The 17,844-nt window shown below is 48.2% G+C and overlaps 1 protein-coding gene across 2 annotated transcripts; it reads right to left on the reverse strand.

The window, feature by feature from the left end:
• On the reverse strand, positions 1-14,287 carry LOC130143778 (myosin heavy chain, skeletal muscle, adult-like). Of its 2 annotated transcripts, none has more exons than XM_056326669.1 (38): positions 14,081-14,287; positions 13,848-13,991; positions 13,598-13,754; positions 12,700-12,727; positions 12,490-12,601; positions 12,304-12,396; positions 12,117-12,180; positions 11,926-12,024; positions 11,716-11,819; positions 11,476-11,614; positions 11,035-11,153; positions 10,787-10,936; positions 9,807-9,977; positions 8,854-9,159; positions 8,621-8,692; positions 8,256-8,343; positions 8,044-8,161; positions 7,606-7,729; positions 7,383-7,519; positions 7,040-7,295; positions 6,402-6,644; positions 6,007-6,183; positions 5,778-5,923; positions 5,599-5,689; positions 5,121-5,510; positions 4,842-4,968; positions 4,544-4,662; positions 3,886-4,082; positions 3,294-3,477; positions 3,042-3,207; positions 2,745-2,869; positions 2,232-2,540; positions 1,928-2,131; positions 1,532-1,657; positions 1,266-1,436; positions 1,075-1,179; positions 836-931; positions 1-197 (listed from the first exon to the last, which is right to left on the reverse strand). In XM_056326669.1, the coding sequence occupies exons 1-38, from the start codon at positions 14,285-14,287 to the stop codon at positions 42-44; spliced, it is 5,820 nt and encodes a 1,939-aa protein (XP_056182644.1). In that variant the 3' UTR covers positions 1-41. The 2 variants fall into 2 exon arrangements, with proteins under 2 accessions (XP_056182644.1, XP_056182643.1); XM_056326668.1 differs by having other exon boundaries at positions 8,621-8,694; positions 8,850-9,159.
• Positions 14,288-17,844: the final 3,557 nt, after the last annotated feature.

Here is a 17,844-nt window from a genome sequence, read left to right on the forward strand (position 1 = left end):
TTTGTGCAGCCCTCGGGTCACTTTGCTGCCTCATGACATCCTCACTCCTCCTCTGCTATCTTCTTGCCATGAAACTCGCGGCTCTTCGCTCGGAGCTTGTTGACCTGCGACTCTGCAATGTCAGCCCGCTCCTCGGCTTCCTCCAGCTCGTGCTGGATCTTGCGGAACTTGGAGAGGCTGACATTGGACAGTTCCTCCTGTGTGGGGAGAAGGGGTTGGTGGTGAGGAGCCCAGGGCAGGGGTTTCACTCCACCTGTGCCTTGGCCTTCTGGGGCTGTGGCTCTTCCCTGGGGGAAGGCACAAATCTCCATCCACCACCCATCACTGCTTACACGTAAGCCTCACCGTGACCTCCTCATCCTCCCTTACTCAGGACCCCTCTGTGAAAAACATCACCGGTCCTGTGCCACTCTTGAAGAGCAATTTTGTCACTTGCATTTGTCATTTGTGTACTTATCTGTGTACCCTGTGTACTTGCTGCCCAGCCATCAGTGTGATTTTTTAAGGTGAGAAAGACCCTGAAGCCTTCTGCTGATCCTTACTAGCAGAGATTCATGACCTCCAGTTAACTTCAGCCAGTGGATATGGCACCCGGGGCTGTTCAGTCTGACCTCCTGTATACAACAGGCTGCAGACCTTCCCTCCGTTCGTCCCTGGCTGCCGCAGGGTGCCCAGAACTCAGCAAGGCCTCGTGACACCATACTCAATGGTGTGGCCAAGACTGCTGTGTCTTGGGAGTTTCTTTCCTGCCCCTTTCCTGCTATTCATAGCCATCTCAATGAGCGTGCTGCCGTACTGGAAGGTGTCTCTGGCCCATCCTCTGAGCAATACTTACAGCCTCCTCAGCTTGTCTCTTGTAGGATTTCACCTTCATTTGCAGCTTGTCCACCAGATCCTGCAGCCTGAGAATATTCTTCCGGTCCTCCTCAGACTGGAGTGGTTGGAAAGCAGGAAAGAGCGTGAATTACTGGTTCTGCACTGGATGAGGTTAACAATTCCCCTTGGGGATGGCGTGCACAAAATCTGACTTGCTGTGAGAAAACTCTGTCAGCTGAGGGAGGCCTCCTGCCTTACCTGGTAGGTCAGCTCCTTCACCCTCCTCTCGTACTTGCGCACGCCCTTCACGGCTTCAGCGCTGCGCTTCTGCTCAGCATCCACCTCCCCTTCCAGCTCCCGCACCTGCAACGAGAAGCCCATCTTTGGAGCTTCCCTGCTGGCTGCTAACGTGGCGTGCTCACTCATGCACAAAGAAAAGCCCCACGCACTCTGGCCTCCAGCTTCTGGATTTGCTTCTTGCCTCCCTTCAGAGCCAGCTGCTCGGCCTCATCCAGACGGTGCTGCAGGTCCTTCACCGTCTGGTCCAGGTTCTTCTTCATCCTCTCCAGGTGGGCGCTGGTGTCCTGCTCCTTCTTCAGCTCTTCTGCCATCATGGCTGCCTGATGAGAGCAAAGGGTCAAAGCCATTGTGGGGCTGGAGACCATCTGAGGGAAAATACACCCACCATCGGCACTGAAGGGAGCCCCCAACTCACATCTGTGATGGCCTTCTTGGCCTTCTCTTCAGCATTGCGGGCTTCCTGGATCGTATCCTCCATTTCACTCTGGATTTGGGTAATGTCTGTCTCCAGCTTCTTCTTGGTGTTGATCAAGCTGGTGTTCTGTGCAACAGGAAAGACGGGATTTGTACTGTCAGACCTAATGCCTCAACACCAAGAGCTAAAAGTGTGAGTATTGTTTCTTGAAAGTCTTTAACACAAAAGTCCTCTTTAGGGCCATAGCTGCAAACCAGACATGGGTGGCTGTCTGGAGCAGCCCTATGACGGCGTGGCTCTCAATGTGTTTACACAGCAAACACTCACAAGATGCGTAACAATCACATTCTGTGTTGTGCCTTGTGGATGGGACTAATTTCCAGAGCAGTGCCTGACCTGGGTATGGAGGAGCTGCACTCGTTCAGTGGCATCCAGAAGCTCCTGCTCAGCCACCTTCCTTGACCGCTCCGTCTGCTCCAGGGCTGCCCGCAGCTCCTCAATTTCAGCCTGCAGCAGGTTTGCTCGGCGCTCCACCATGGCCACCTGCTCCTTCAGGTCCTCCTGCGTCCTCAGAGCATCGTCCAAGTGTAGCTGGGTATCCTGTAAAAGGGACAAGAGAAATGGCAAGGTAGCAGTGCGCACTTGTGCACCAGAATTGTAAGGGACCGCGTTTCTCTCCCTGTTGCTTTGCTGAACAGACCTTGAGCACGGCCTGTGTGTTTCTCAGGTTCTTTTGTGCCTCTGCAGCCACGCGGTTGGCATGGCTCAGCTGGATCTCCATTTCATTCAGGTCTCCCTCCATCTTCTTCTTCAGCCGCAGGGCTTCGTTCCTGCTCCTGATCTCAGCGTCCAGGGTGCTCTGCATGGACTCCACAATTCTGAGGTGGTTCCTCTTCATCTGGTCAATCTCCTCATCTTTCTCTGCTATCTTCCTGTCAATCTCAGACTTCACCTGGTTGAGCTCAAGCTGGAGGCGCAGGATCTTCCCCTCTTCATGTTCAAGGGACGCCTGAGGAAGAGTGAACAGGAATACTTTTCATAAGACAAATGTTGACCCCGAGGCCCTGAGTATAAACGAATGCCACGTTTAGATAATATTGCCACGCTTTTATACAAACGCTCTTTTCCTCCTGTGCCTGGCAATGACTCCGCAGTGTTTACAACGAGACAGAGATCCAAGACATGTAAGAGAGCCATAAGTAATGCTGTGTACCTCAGCTTCCTCCAGCGAGGCCTGGATTTCAGATTTCTCCTGCTCAATCTGCTTCTTGGCTTTCTCCAGCTCATGAATGGCCTTGCCTCCCTCTGCAATCTGCTCTGTGAGGTCACCAATCTCCTCTGTGGGAGCAAAGGCCAACGGCACGGTCAGGCACGGAGCAGAACGGGAAGGGCCCTGCCGCACCAAGGTGACGGGCATCTTTGCAGACACGCAGGCACAGACCCCTGTGGAGCGGTGGGTAGTGGTGGACAGTGGGAAAGCCCAGCCAGGAGCGGAGGGCCAGGGACTTACGCTGCAAGTTCTTGTTCTCACGCTTCAGCGTTTCCAGGTGGTCCAGGGACTCCTCGTAGGCATTCTTCATCTTAAACAGCTCCGTGCTGAGGGAGCGAGCCTCCTTCTGGGAGGCCTCCAGCTCAGCCTGCGTTTCCTCATACTTCTGCTTCCATTCTGCCAGGATCTGAAGGGAAACGGCACGTGAGCGTGGATGTGGCAATCGGGAGGGGACGCTCTGCCCAGGAACCCCAGGGCTGGAGCCCACAAGACCTTGTCAAAGTTCTTCTGCTTCTTATCCAGAGCTGCGCAGGCAGCATTTGATCGCTCCACGTCAATCATCAGGTCCTCCACTTCATTCTGCAGCCTCTGCTTTGTCTTCTCCAGGGAGGCACATTTGGCATTCACAGCTTCAACGTGTTCCTCTGCATCCTGCAGGCGCTGGGCCAGCTTCTTCCTGGGAGGAGATAAGTACAGCTCCAGGTCAGAGACCAGAGGGCAGCCCATTTTGTACTTCGGTGAGAGGGCAGCTGGCCGCTTCTGGGGGCTCTGAGCCCAGTGCCTTTCACAGTGTTTTTTCTGTTCCAAGACTGCATGCTGCCTACAGGTTCTGTCACTCTGTGTCCTAGCACCTAAGGAGTATTCAGCCTGGTTCCGCATTTCTAGCCCTAAGGGCTACGTTTGTCCTTCCAGTTTGCACTTTTTCCACAGCACGCTTTCCTGTCTCTCCCTCTGACCCCTCTACCACAAAGACAACAGATCCCTGCCTTTGTCCCACCCCTGTCGTAACCCACTCCCAGAGACTCCACTTTCCCTTGACAGCCTCAGTCTTCTCCAGCCGTTTGACATCCCGCTTCCCACGTACTTGGCCTCCTCCAGCTCCTCCGTGCGCTGAATAGCGTCCGTCTCGTATTTGGTTCTCCACTGGGCCACTTCGCTGTTGGCCTTGGACAGGGCGCGCTGCAGCTCCCCCTTGGCTTCCTGCTCCTCCTCGTATTGCTCCCGCAGCAGGTCACAGTCGTGGCGAGCAGACTGCAAGGCGTGGGCCAGTGCGTTCTTGGCCTGGGGAAACAAAGGGATCGGTAACCTGAATACTTGCCTTGAGATGCCTCTTGACAGTAAAACTGGCAGTGAAATTAGGCTGAAACTCTAACTAGGCAAATGCAAAGCTGGGAGCTGATGAAGCCTTCATCAATGGGTTCTGCAAGATCAGGATGTGTTAGTGACAGGGGCTCTGGGGTCAGTAACCTGCTGTTGCTCTAAACGCTTTGACACACGTGTCTGCATCCTGTCCTAGAGTATTGTCAGGATCTCGTGAAAGCCTTGTGGACTACTTCCTCCAGGGTCCAACCCATTACGCTTCCTTCCCTCTCTAGCTTAGGAGTGAGGGCATGTGTGTTACTGGTGTTCCCTCCCGTACTACATGTGTTTTGGGGAAAGAATATGAAACCAGTTTGGATTAGACAGGATTCTGCGGATGTTTTGAGGTGATGTAGGTTGCGGACAGCAGGGTGTTTCCAGACCTTTATTTCTTCCTCTAGATGTCTCTTGAGCTCCTCAATCTGCTGCGTAAATCCTTGCTTGCCCCTAGACAGCTGAGAAATCAGAGCATCTTTTTCCTCCACCTGGCGTGAATATTCACCTGGTAAGGGTAAAGAGAAAAAAGGTAGCCCGACTACTATCAATATGACAGTTCCTGCATGTAAGCCCACGTCATCAGGAGTGGCTGGGAGAGGTTATAGCAGGAATCATCTTGCACCCTGTGGGATCCTCACGGCATGCAGGTCCTCACAGTGAAGCTCAGGAATGAGGATGTCTCACCTGATTCTGTCTGCAGACGAGCTCGTTGAGTATTGAGGTCATTGATCATGCGCTGATTCTGTTCCTCCTTAGTTTTAATCTCACTCAGCTGGTCTTCCAGAGTGCGGCACATCTTCTCCAGGTTTGCCTAGAGAGCAAACGGAAGGAAGGAAAGGAGATGAACACCTGGACTCTGCCCTGTGCTGACAGCAAGGACCTTTGTAATGAGAATGTGGCTGGTAGACATAGCCTATGTGCCATACATCGGCCCCGTGAGCATGTGCCACCGCAGTTCAATACCTTGGCTTTGGAGACAGACTCCATGTTACTGGCCAAGTCGTCAATCTCCATCTTGAGCTCACTCTTCTCCTTCTCCAGCTTCTGCTTCACTCGCTGCAGGTTGTCGATCTGCTCCCCAAGCTCAGCGGTGCTGTCCGCGTGCTTCTTGCGCAGGGCCGCAGCCGTGGCTTCGTGCTGCAGCGTGGCCTCCTCCAGGTCGCGACGCATCTTCTGAAATTCTGCCTCACGCTTCTTGTTCATCTCAATCTGAGCGGCGGTAGCCCCTCCGGCTTCTTCCAGGCGCTCGCTGATCTCCTCTAGCTCCCTCGACAGGTCAGCCCGATGCTTCTCGGCTTTTGCCCGAGAGGTTCGCTCTGCCTCAATTTCCTCCTCCAGCTCCTCAATACGAGCCTGGGGAACATTAGGCACCCTTCGCACCCATGCCCTCCTCCTTCCCGACCTGAGACTGGCTGAGAGAGGGGAAGGGCCAGACACTTGCCTGCAGCTCCTTGATCTTCTTCTGTAACTGCATGCCCAGGGCTTGCTCATCCTCAATTTTGCTCTGGATCTGGCTGATTTCAAAGTCTTTCCTTTGGGCAAAGCAAACTGTGTTAGCGTCTGAGCAAAACCCCCCAAGCGCACCAGCCCCACAGTCTGGTGCCCCACAGCCACGCTTACTTCTTCAGTTTCTCATCCAGCTGCTGCTTGTCGTTCTCCAAATCCATGATGCTGTCCTGGGCCAGCTTCAGGTCTCCTTCGAGTTTCCTCTTTGCTCTCTCAAGGTCCATGCGCAGTTTCTTCTCTTGCTCCAGGGACCCTTCCAGCTGAATAGAAGATAACCATCAGTGCTCTACCAGCCAGTTCTATAATCTGTGCCCGCCCTGTTCTTCTGGACAACCGTGCTTACATCGTCCACTTGCTGCTCCAGCTTGGTCTTGGCTTTGGTCAGCGTATTGACTTTGTCCTCTTCTACCTGCAGGTCATCCAGTGTCTGCTGATGGGCCTCTTGGAGGGCTTTCTTCTCTTTAGTCAGCTTGGCAATGGTCTCGTCCAGGGCCGCCATCTCCTCTGTGAGGTTTTTCACCTGTTGATTGGAAGAAAGTGCCAAATGTCTGTGTAGAAGACTTGACTGCTTGTGCAGTGGCATTTTCCCTTTGCAGTGCTTAGCCAGGAGCTCGTGTATTTGGGCTGCCCCACTGTGGTGCTCCTGGTATGTCCCAAACCTAGCTCTGTTCTGAGGATGCCAGGCTCATCGGGGAGGCATCTGTCCTTTGCCCTTCATGTGACTCCCCATGTTTGTACCTTGTTTTCGGTGGCATGTTTTTCCTTCTCCACTTTGGCCAACGTCAACTCCAGGTCATCAATATCTTTCTTCAGCTCTGAACATTCATCCTCCAGTTTTCTCTTCTTGGCTGTCAGCTCAGCATTGATTTCCTCCTCATCCTCAGCCCTTTCAGTCACCTCCTTAATTTTGGCTTCCAGCTGGATTTTGGTTTTGATGAGCTGGTCACACCTTTCCTCAGCATCAGCCAAGCTATCGGCTTCCTGGTGGGGAGACAGAGATTTTTATGGGTTATAATGTTTTGAAGTATCTCCACCCTGTCTTCTGCGTTACTGAGTAGGCATGTGTTAAAATGGGGGCTGAACCTGACTTCCACTCCAGCAACTGGAAGATCTTGCCTACTGGCCCACTGCAAGCCTTGTCATCTGGAATCATTATCGATTCCAAGGTTTCTGTGTCTCTTAAAAATGCCTCACAGAGAGGGTAGCTATGACAATACCTCACGCACCCACAAGCACGACAGAACAGCGGTCACTTCAGTTACTACTTTCAGCAGGAGCTAGGGCTTGGAGTCCTTTTGCCTGACAGAAACGGTATTCTGAAGCACTCTGACTGTATATTGTCCTTTTCCCAGGGACAAACGGGCGGTGACACTCACCGCCTGCACTTGGAGCTGCAGGTCATTCTTCTCCTGCAGCAGGACCACCATTTTCTCCTCCAGCTCCTTCCTCTTTGCCTCAGACTTTGCAAGCTCTTCCTTGGTTTTCTCAAACTCCTGTTTCATGTTGGCCATCTCCTTCTCAGACTCTGCACTCTTCAGCAAGGGCTTGATCTTGAAGAACAGCTTCATCCAGGGCCAGTGCTTCACGTTCATGAATGCACGAACATTGTACTGGATGCAGAAGATTGAGTCCCTAAAATATTGCATATTTCGTGGGTGGTGAATTTAGATTCAGTTAACTGAGACACAAGAGAACAATATCTGGGTGAAAAATGTCTACCTCCTCTCCACCATTTTCCGATACTCCACTCTCATCAGGAAGCCTCTGCACCTGGCTTGTGTCATGGTCATAATCTCTGCTAGTTTTTCATCTCTCATCTCCTCCAGCAGACCTATCAGTCCAGCTTTGAAGAACACCTTATGAAAGGGAGCATTGTAGCACATCAGTCTCATGTAGTGCATGACAGAGGCACATAGTGTTTGAAAGAAGGACTTGTTTCTACCTTGGTGTGACCAAATCTGTACTGAGTGTGATCCACATCAATGGACCCAAGAAGCTTCTCTGAAGCCTTCTTGCTATCCATGAACTGACCTTCTGGAATTGCACTTGCATTAAGCACTCTGTATCTGTAAATAATAGAACAATAAGAAATAGACGTTACCGAAAGCAGCACTTGAATTGAACCCCACAGCCTTCTCTGCACCAGGTAATTGTCTGACTGGGTAATGTCATGTATTAGAGATAGGCCATTATTTAAAGATAACAGAAGTTTTCATGGGATTTATTTGGAGTTCAAGAGGATCCTCAGAATCCACATAAGATGAATCATAAACTCTATGTTTTTAGATATGTTCTTTTTGAAGTATAAATTTTCAAATTTGTTTCAATACTGAGGATAGTCAGCTTGGTCTGAATGGGGAGGAAGGCGGAGCGCTGTTACCTTTGTTTGAAGTCAGCATACAGGACTCTGCTGGGGAACCCTTTCCTGCAAATTCTGATCCCTTCCAGCACGCCGTTACACCGCAGCTGATGCAGTACCAGCTCGTGCTCCATGGCACCTAACAAACGCCACCGTTAATGACGTCCCCATTGTTTGATACTCAGGGAAAGCGCTTCTGTGGCTTGAGTTTTCCTCCTATTGCATTTGCTTACCAGGTGTTTTTGTTTCATTTGGGATGATGCATCGTACAAAATGGGGGTGAGTGCTGCGAAGATTTGTCATCAGCTTGTTTAAGTTCTCCTATGAGAATATAAGGTGAAGTTTAGGTTAATGTTTGTAAGCACTGCAATGCTTATATGCGATGTGCATATAAAAAATAAATCTTTTGGTTTCTTGTCCTATCAAAAATGCCTATGTTGCAGTATATTATGCTGGTGTAAAACTGTTTCAATAAATTCTATTCAGAGACTGCTCAGAGAATTACAGGTCTATTTTATAATTAAAACTGTGAAAAGCATGCTCCTGCATTATTTCAGTGAGTATTTTTAATAGTGAGATAGTGACTTCTATCACTTACCCGGAAAAGAGCTGAGACAGTCTGGAAAGAAGAACCCTTCTTCTTGCCACCCTTTTTGCCACCACCACCACCCTCTGCAAACGGAAGAAAAGAAAAAAAAGCATTAAAAGATAGATATTGCATTTTAGAGACTGCAGAACACAAAACATCTTTAAATGTTCAGTGTTTACTGCTTTAATTCTGCACCAACAGTGTCCCACACTGAAAGTACAATTTTCACAGAGCTGACCTGCATCTGCTCCACCATAGTTGGCAAAGAGTAAGGCCAGCGTCTTCAGGGATGATTTCTGGTACAACCCAATGACAGTTTCATTCAGGGGGTCCTTGTTCTTCTCCAGCCAGCCGGTGATGTTATAGTCCACCGTGCCAGCATAATGTATCAGGGAGAAGTGGGCCTCAGCCTTGCCTTTGGTAGGCTTGGGCTTCTGGAAGTTGCTGGACTTGCCCAGGTGCTGGTCGTAGAGTTTGTTCTTGAAAGAGGTGTCAGTTGCCTTGGGGAACATGCACTCCTCTTCCAGGATGGAGAAGATGCCCATGGGCTGGAAGGTACCACAAGAAGTGACAGAGAAAGATGATAATGATGTGAAACATGTGCTATGATCATCAAAGGTACCACTCTGTTGTTGGTAGCACCTCAGCCTGGGTAAGGGCCTAAGTTTCTCAGGAGCTGTTTCTCAGCCAGGGAGCTTCTTTCTGCCTTCCCTTGCCTTCCTGCAACGCCTCTTCATGGAACTGGTAAAAACAGCTGTCTGGTTCAGGTTAGAATTGGGAGTCGAGTTGGAGGGAGAAGTGGTAAACAGAAAAATAGTTGGGCAAGTAGCTACAAGAGGCCTAGCAGTTTTGGGAAACCAGGCAAGATAAAATTTATTTCCCAGGTTTGTGTGTGGAGTTCTGATTTGAGTCTTCAGTGGAAAAAGAAAGGGAGGCTGACTCCAGTTTGTTTTAAAGAAGTCTGTTGGTAGGAGTCGAGGCTATCTTCTCTGTGCTTGAAGGCCAGGTGCTGCAGGATTGATGACACAGATATGCCTTTCCTGATTTCTTTTTGCCAGACTGAACTAAATCTCAGTGCAAAGTTGTTTGTTTAACTGACACTGAATGTCTGGCTGTGAGTTCTTTCTGAGCTGAATCTGACTCAGAAACATCACAGAGTCTGAAAATACATAGTACACTTGCATGGAAAAGGTACCTTCTCAATGAGCTCAATGCAGGCAGCCAGGTCCATCCCAAAGTCAATGAATGTCCACTCAATTCCCTCCTTCTTGTACTCCTCCTGCTCCAGCACGAACATGTGGTGGTTGAAGAACTGTTGCAGTTTCTCGTTGGTGAAGTTGATGCACAGCTGCTCAAAGCTGTTGAACTGCCCAAAGCAAGGAGAGGTTTCTCAAGGTGTGGCAAACACCACAGGGTTTTGGCAGCGTTCTCCTAATGCTGTTTGAAGTTCCCCAGCTGAAACACCACTCCTAACCGTACTGCAACAGCACGTGTACCCGCAGCAGCAGGACTTGTAAAATTTACCATCCTCAAAGGATTTTATTATTATTATTATTACCTTTGGAATCCAGCTAAAAGTAACAGTCCTTTTTTTACTGTGTTACTCAAAAGCAAATCCTTCGGTAAGCTTAGCTGCAGCATTGCGTAGGTGTCTCAGCCCTCTGACCTCCCAGAGAGTGGAAACCTCCTCGGTGTCCTACCCAAGAATTTCTCTGCCCTCAGACCAACAGTCCGGGGGTTTCTCTGCTCTGACAAGAAGTCCTAGCATCAGCACTGCACTCAAAACACAGGAAACATGCTGTGAACTTTCCCATGGCACTTCCCTTCTCTTGGCAGCCCAAGAGCATCCACGGCTTCAGCCCACATCTGTGACCTTTAGCCCTGGAGCTGCCTCTTTGTTTGCCAGACCTAAGGCCTTTGCAAGCTCAAGGGCCTCTGAGAACATTTGTCAGAAAGCAGAACTTTCTTCTACATGCTGACAGCATTGAAATCAAAGTGCTTGTTAGCAAAGCCCTTTGAGGGTGCTACTGTGATGGAGGAGAGGGAAGGGTTTCTAGAAAACTGCACATGAACAGGATAAACTTCTGAATCTTCTTAGGAAGAAGTGTGTTTCTGAATCCTCATGAGCCCTCCCTGCCTCGCCCTTGGCTACGGTGCCACATCCTTGTTCCTTACATCAAAGATCTCAAAGCCAGCGATGTCCAGGACACCAATGAAGTACTGTCTGGGTTGCTTGGTATCCAGCTGTTGGTTGATGCGAACAACCATCCACAAGAACATCTTCTCAAAGACAGCTTTTGCCAGGGCGCCAACTGCGTTGTTCACCTAAAACAAAGAAGCAAGCATCAAAGTTACTTCCTAGGCTCAAAGAAGAATGCTCAAGTACTCTTTCAAGGCATGTATTTTCAAACTCCACATTTTACCTGTGACACATTTTGACCTTTGGTCACATACTCATTCCCAACCTTGACGCGGGGGTAGCAGAGGGCCTTGAGCAGGTCAGCTGAGTTCAGGCCCATCAGGTAGGCAGCCTTGTCAGCCACTAAAGAGGCACGGAGAGAGAGAGAAGCGTTTCTCCTTAGACAATGGCTAAAATTTGGCCAGCGTGAACAACTCTGCTTCTCATATTCTAGAAGTGGAAAAGCACTGGTCTGGTCTCATACAGAAGGCCTGGGTAGGAATGCAAAGTGGCATTTCCCATGATCAGGGAAGCACCTCTGCAGTCAGACAATGACCAAAGATGCTTTTCTGCAGTGTTTGATGTGGTGACTCAGGCCAACAAAGGCCTGTCTCTGGAGGCTAACATGCCATCTCTGCAAACAAAGAAGTTCTTTGAACGAGTCAGACACTGAACTTGCTGGTACCTTCTGTGCCATCGGGCTCTGCCTGCTCCTCTCGTTGTTTCTGCTTGAACTTCAGGTTCCCGTAGTGCATGACAGCCCCTGTCAGCTTGTAGATGGCTGTCTTCTCATCAGCAGTGAAGCCCAGGATGTCAATGGCACTCTGCAGTCAAAACAATGAAGGAAAATGCATGTCCTTAGTAGGCCACCTATGTCACCATCAAAACAAGTGTACAGTAGGTACCTCTTTTCTGTGTCACTTACGTCTGTAGCCATGAGCTCCTCCTGGTCATCAATGCTGGGAACAGTGACCTCACCTTGACTCACAAAGTGGAAATCAAAAGGGTTGGTGGTAATGAGGAGCATGTCTGAAAGCAGGAAGAGGCAAGGCAGACGCTTAGATTTGCCAGCCAGGTAACAGCGGGAACTGCTGCTCAGCAATCATCCCCAAAAAGTCATAAAGACCCTTCCTACCAATTAGCTCCGGCTTCTTGTTGGACATGATCTGATAGAATATGTGGTAGCTTCTTTCTGCTGGGAGCTGGAAAGTGACTCTGGACTTCTCCAGCAGGTCTGTCAAGGAGGGTAGCAAGGGTCAGGCACTGGTACTCACATGGAGCTGGGAATTTAGGAAGGAGTGGGATCAGGCCAGGAGAGCGACTTACAAGTTTCAATGTCAGCAGAAGCCAGTTTGCCTGTGGCCCCAAAGTGGATTCTGATGAATTTGCCCTGTTAAGGAGAAGCAGCGGCATTTCAGCCTGGAGGCGTTTCATTGCTGTCTCCTTCTGTGAGAATGCCACTAGCCCATCACTACTGTTACAACAAGGAGCAATTTCTCCTAAAACAGCTTACAAAGCGTGAGGAGTTGTCGTTCCTCACGGTCTTGGCGTTTCCAAAGGCCTCCAGCAGTGGGTTGGCGCTGATGATTTGATCCTCAAGCGTTCCCTGCAGGATGAGAATTATTGCTGCTTATCCTTTCCAAAAATCACGTCAGGAACAGAGGAAAGCATTGATTCCAGCCAGCACCTGTTACTTTACCTGCATTTTGCCTGACTGCTCCTCTTTCTTCTTATCCCCGCTCGCTGCAATTGTTGCAAAGTACTGGATGACACGCTTCGTGTTCACAGTCTTCCCGGCACCGGATTCTCCGCTGTCAAACCAAAGAGAGACGCAGAGAGCGTGTGGTCAGGCAGGAGGTCCCCTGGCACCGGGCAGCCCCGCAGGGACCCGAGCAGGGGGTGTACGTACGTGATCAGGATCGACTGGTTCTCGCGATCTGTGAAAGAGGACAGCGATGTGAAAAAATAAATGCTGAACTACTTGTTATTCATGAACCTGCTCCAGCATTAGGAGTGGAAGTGGAAAAGAAGCATAGAAACCCCGTTCAAATGACCATTCTATTTTTATTCTATAGTCAGGGACTCTTTTGAACAGTCAACATCATTACTCTGTGATGTTTGGTAATGCCCTTGTAGGATCATAGAACAACTGTAGATGTGTAATGATCAAATCAATCATTGATTCAGTTCTGCATATTGCAGTTTGGTGCACAGACTTCTAGTCCTTTCTGGTCAAGTAACTTTAATGCCTAAGAAGCAATCCCACAAGACAGGAGTATCACCTAACAGCTAATTTGGAAGGAAGGCATTTATCATCGTTTCCAAAGGGTGCATTTTCACTGGGATTCTGGCTCTGGTTATTTCCCAAGAAGTTGCAAATACCAGAATAACACTTAAAATCAGATCATATGCTTTTTCAAACAATGTCTCATGAAGCCAAATCAGCTATAAATTCACCTACACTGCTGTTTTCAAAGAGATTGATTAGATTATTCAGAGCTCTATTAATATTTTCTGTCACATCTTGAGCACATCAGATCTCAATAATAGCTAGGGAAGAATTTTTGTTTCACGTGTCTCAATTCATCCAATCAATTACGCTTCACTGTAAGTTTTTCAGTGCTCTTGTCTACATGGTCTCAATTAGAGTTTTAAAAATCAATAGGGCAGGACTGTGCTTCATGCATAACATCAGCAACTGTTAAAATAAGTTATTTATAGGCTCATGCTGAAGTTTACACATGCAAATATTAAAAAAAAAAAAACCCAAATATTTTATTGTCATGAAGATGTTGCCATTGTCTCACCGGTCAGCATGAACTGATAGGCATTGTCCGAGATGGAGAAGATGTGTGGAGGGGCCTCCTGGCGCTTCTTGCCTCGGTAGGCCAACACCACCTCCGGGTTGTACACCGGCAGCCACTTGTAGGGGTTGACAGTGACGCAGAAGAGCCCCGAGTAGGTCTGCGAGGAAGGGAGACAGCACGTTGGCTCCCACTTGGCCTGGCAGAGCAGTTCCTCCCGGCTGCCCAAAGGCAGGCTGCTGCTGGTACTTACGTAGATCATCCAGGCTGCGTAACGCTCTTTGAGGTTGTACAGCACAGCGGGCTCGTGGAGGTGGGTCATCATGGCCATGTCCTCGATCTTGTCGTACTTGGGAGGGTTCATGGAGAAGATTTGATCTTCCTTCACGGTCAGGGTCTGTCAGATGAAGAGGGAGATGTGTGCATGTCAGCTAAGAGCTGAGACTGCAAACTACATACAGTTTTCAAGCCCTGGTTTTTACTCACTTCTCCTGCTTCAGACTTGACAGTGACCTTCCCTGATTCCCTGCTCTGGATTGTTCCTTTCACAAAGGATTCTTTAGGGTGGACCACGAAGACGGATGTCTTGGCATCAAAAGGCTTGTTCTGGGCCTCAATTCTCTCCTTTTCTGATTTTCGGAGGTAAGGAGCCGCCTCCCCAAAAACAGCCATCTCAGCGTCTGGAGAAGTCATGTCTGCACTTTATTGAAGACAGCTCAGCAGAGAATCTTGTGGGAGAAATAAACGTAGCACCAATAGACCATTAAAATACCTTGCTTATAAGGACACCGTTTAGAAAGTTTTAAAATTAAACATATAGTAAAATTGCTAAAACTGTCAATACTGTCCTTCTTGCTTTTAAATGATTTAATCTTAGAAGAGAAAGTTCTTGTTTTCGACCTTGAATTACACAGAAGTTTTCAAAAATCCCTTCTATGTGTCTCATCTGTTCACCGTACAGATTGTACACTGGTGTTACACATTTTATAGTGTCATATTTGAGAATATTAATTTTGTTAAATGAATCTTATTTTTATGTAAAATTAAAAACCAGTATAGGTAGAAAATAGAAAGGTGCCTTGAAAGCAGATGGAAAATCTTATCTGGAAACAGTTTCAGAAGGAACTATATACTGCATAATATGTGAAAAAGGAGGATGCCTAATTTTAACAGATCACTAGACCCAGCACACTTACCTTCAAACTTTTCTTGGAGACAGGGCAGAGAGCTGCAAAGCCTCTTTTATAGAGTCTGGTTGGCAGATGCTCTAGATTCCTCCTCTTTCTTCGGTCAAAATATTTTTTGGCAAACATTCTTTGGCAAAGCATTGTCTGGCAAACTGAACTAAGGGCATAATTGTCATTTGATTTGGCCAGATATATTTAGAAATGTTTTGTATCTTACCAATGATGTGAATGTATCTCCTATAAATAATTTGACAAGAGACTTCAGGAGAGAATCTCAATTAGTCAAGGCACGTGGAGAACTTGGATGTAGGACTTATGGATTCTATCACTCCTTTTCCAGTGATTTCCTTCTGGAAGCAAGGCAGATTTTTATTGCATTACGGTGCTTCAACTCTTCCAGTTGCATTGTGTGGATAATATTAATGTTCTAAATATGATGTTCTGAAGTTAATGAAGAAATACATTAAGGGCAGTAGATAAACCGTGTGAAAAAAAGCTATAATGTTCTTGTCAAATAATATTAACTCTTACGTTCATCTAATACTTGAAGTAAGAGAAATAAAATCTGTTACAGCCCAAATTTCTACCTACGACATTCTTAGGAGCAGAGATGCAGCCAAGACAAAGAAACAATTCATGCCTAGAGTGTGAAAGATGACTCCTTAGCTACAAAAAGAAATCACTATCTATGCAAGCAAATCTACACTTGTTATTTTGCAGAAACTGAAAAATTCAAAATGCGAATACTAGTGGAATGTTCACGGTTGGTATAATCAATCCTAACTGATACTAGCCAAAAGCCTTACCCAGTCATAAACAAAATGCTTATGGTAACTCATACCTGAAAAGAAAATTATACTGCTTATTTTCAAAACATTTCTGGTTTCCTCATTTCACCTCACACAAAAAAAGAAGCGTTAACATGCCTTAAACAGCTTAAGCCTCTTCCTCACAGGTGAGCCCACTGTCAAGATATATCAAGCAATGTCCCCAACCAAGTCAGGAAGCAGGGCAGGTCCCTGTAGCCCTTCACTGCCTACAACTTCAAAAGAAACCACCCCTCCATCCAAACACAACTCTACACTCAACCACACAGAGCACGCAGTCTGAGATCCTCTGCACTCTGATCCATCCTCAGTCCAGCACTCCCATCGCACCCCAAATATCTTGCACACTGACACATTCACACCATTCCAGCAACAAAAGCTATCAACACAGTGCTGCCTGTATCAAGGCACTAGGGGTGGTAGGCGATCCTGTACAATGCTGATACTCTGAGAAAGGAGGAATTTCCCAATAGTTCTGGAGAGTGACTGATCTAGTGCTAGGAAAAGGGCACTGTCACTTGAGCTGCTTCAAACACTGTCAGATCTAAGCACGCTCTTCTCCTGGTCATTGGCATTTTGGTTATTAAAAGAGCTGAGCGGATAAAGCTCAGAGAATAACACAGGGGCAAGGTTGGAAAAAAGATGCCTGTGATCCAAGCCAATTTCCAGCAGCAAGTACTGGCCTGTGCATGAAGAACTTGTTCAAAGGAGGGCTCTGGCACTGCAGCACTCACTGTTTTGGAGTTCAAACCCAGAGCTCACATGTGGGCTCCCTGCGCAGGGCATGGGGATGCTGATGGAAACACCCTGTGACCTGCCCCAGAGGAGCCCAGCAGCCACCGGTAGGAAACAGTGAGCACAGGGGTGCGCCTGAAGTCCTGCCTCTCTGGGCAACCCCTGACTCCCGTGGACATGCAGAAGTTACAGGACAGAATCATAGGATGTTTTGGGTTGGAAGGGACCTGAAAAAGCTCCTTGGATGTGGCCATCTGGCCAATTCCTTAGTCCATCCATCAAAACCATAACTCTCCAGTTCCGTGGCAAGAATGTTGGGGGACACCGTATCGACGGCCTTACAGAAGTCACAAAGGCACCAGCTGCAATTCCCTTGTACGCTGATGCAGTCACCCCGTTGTAGAAGGTCACAAGGCTAGTCAGGTGTAATTTGCTCTTGGTGAAGCTGTGTCGGCTGTCTCTAATCACCTCCCTGTGTTCCAGAAACTTTGACATAACTTCCAGGAAGATATGTTCGACGGTCTTACCAGTGACTGATGTGGGACTGACTGGTTGGTAGTTCCCAGGTTCCTCCTTGTTACTCTAAACAATGAGAATAATTCCAAGGACCAAAATAATTCCAAGAGAATTCCTGTATAAATAACGTCAGCCTGACTGATTGTGGGCAGAGTCAAGGAGAGGTAATGAGCTCACTTCCATTCAGATTTAGAAGGAAGAATATTCCAAGAGAAGGCCACTTGGAGGGGAGAAGAAAGCTAGGAGATCTCTAAAGGGGAACACAGGAAACTGCAGACAGCAGCTTCTCAAAGAAAGATGCAGAAGGCTGCCCGGCTGCTCAGGCTGCAGAAGGCCTGTAGCACACAACCCGTTCTCCCACCTAACCCTGCACATAGCTGGAACGTGTTGGAGGACGTTGCCCTTTGGCAGAACATTTCTCTGGTCAAATGCTAGCAGCAGACACAAACTGACAGCGTGAATCTATGTGCTGGCTACCTCTTGAAGAAGAAACTGCAGTTGCAACGGAGCTCTATTTGGAACTTCTGTGCTCAGCATGGAAGTTGACCTCTGTCTATTAATAGCTCTGTGTCGATGCCTTAGTTCCCAGGTACACACAATGGAAGTTAACATAGAGCAGATGCAAGTGCGTGGGCTGTGTTTGGTGTGGTGGAGCAAAACATACCTTGAAAGGTGACTGTTAGGAATCAAGTAATAGTCAGGAGGATTATTGAAAGCAAGCAAAGACGACTTTGAAAAAGCATTCCCTGTGGGATTTGCAGCATGCCGGTGCTGTTATCAGCCATGCTCTCTGGATTAGCAGAGCATGCCTGTAGGGATCAGTGCACCCTGTGAATCGCCAGCGTGCTGTGCAACATGGAACATGTAGCTTCAAGCTAGTGTGTAGCAAGGTAGACTTGGCAGAGAGCACTGGCTGCTGAAGCAGGACCTACAGCAGAGGTGACATGCCAGTGTCTCACCAAAGCATCCATAATCCCTTCCTTCC

This window comes from Falco biarmicus, chromosome 1, assembly GCF_023638135.1.
Source record: "Falco biarmicus isolate bFalBia1 chromosome 1, bFalBia1.pri, whole genome shotgun sequence".
NCBI classification, from domain to species: Eukaryota; Metazoa; Chordata; class Aves; order Falconiformes; family Falconidae; genus Falco; species Falco biarmicus.

What these genes read in the sequence shown, in the direction of transcription:
- LOC130143778 (XM_056326668.1), bottom strand. Translation starts at nt 14,287, where the DNA reads ATGACTTCTCCAGACGCTGAGATGGCTGTTTTTGGGGAGGCGGCTCCT. An exon ending in TATGCTGACTTCAAACAAAG is followed by an intron (nt 7,730 to 8,043) that starts GTAACAGCGCTC and finishes TATTATTTACAG; the next exon opens with ATACAGAGTGCTTAATGCAA. An exon ending in AGTCTGTCTCCAAAGCCAAG is followed by an intron (nt 4,969 to 5,120) that starts GTATTGAACTGC and finishes TTTGCTCTCTAG; the next exon opens with GCAAACCTGGAGAAGATGTG.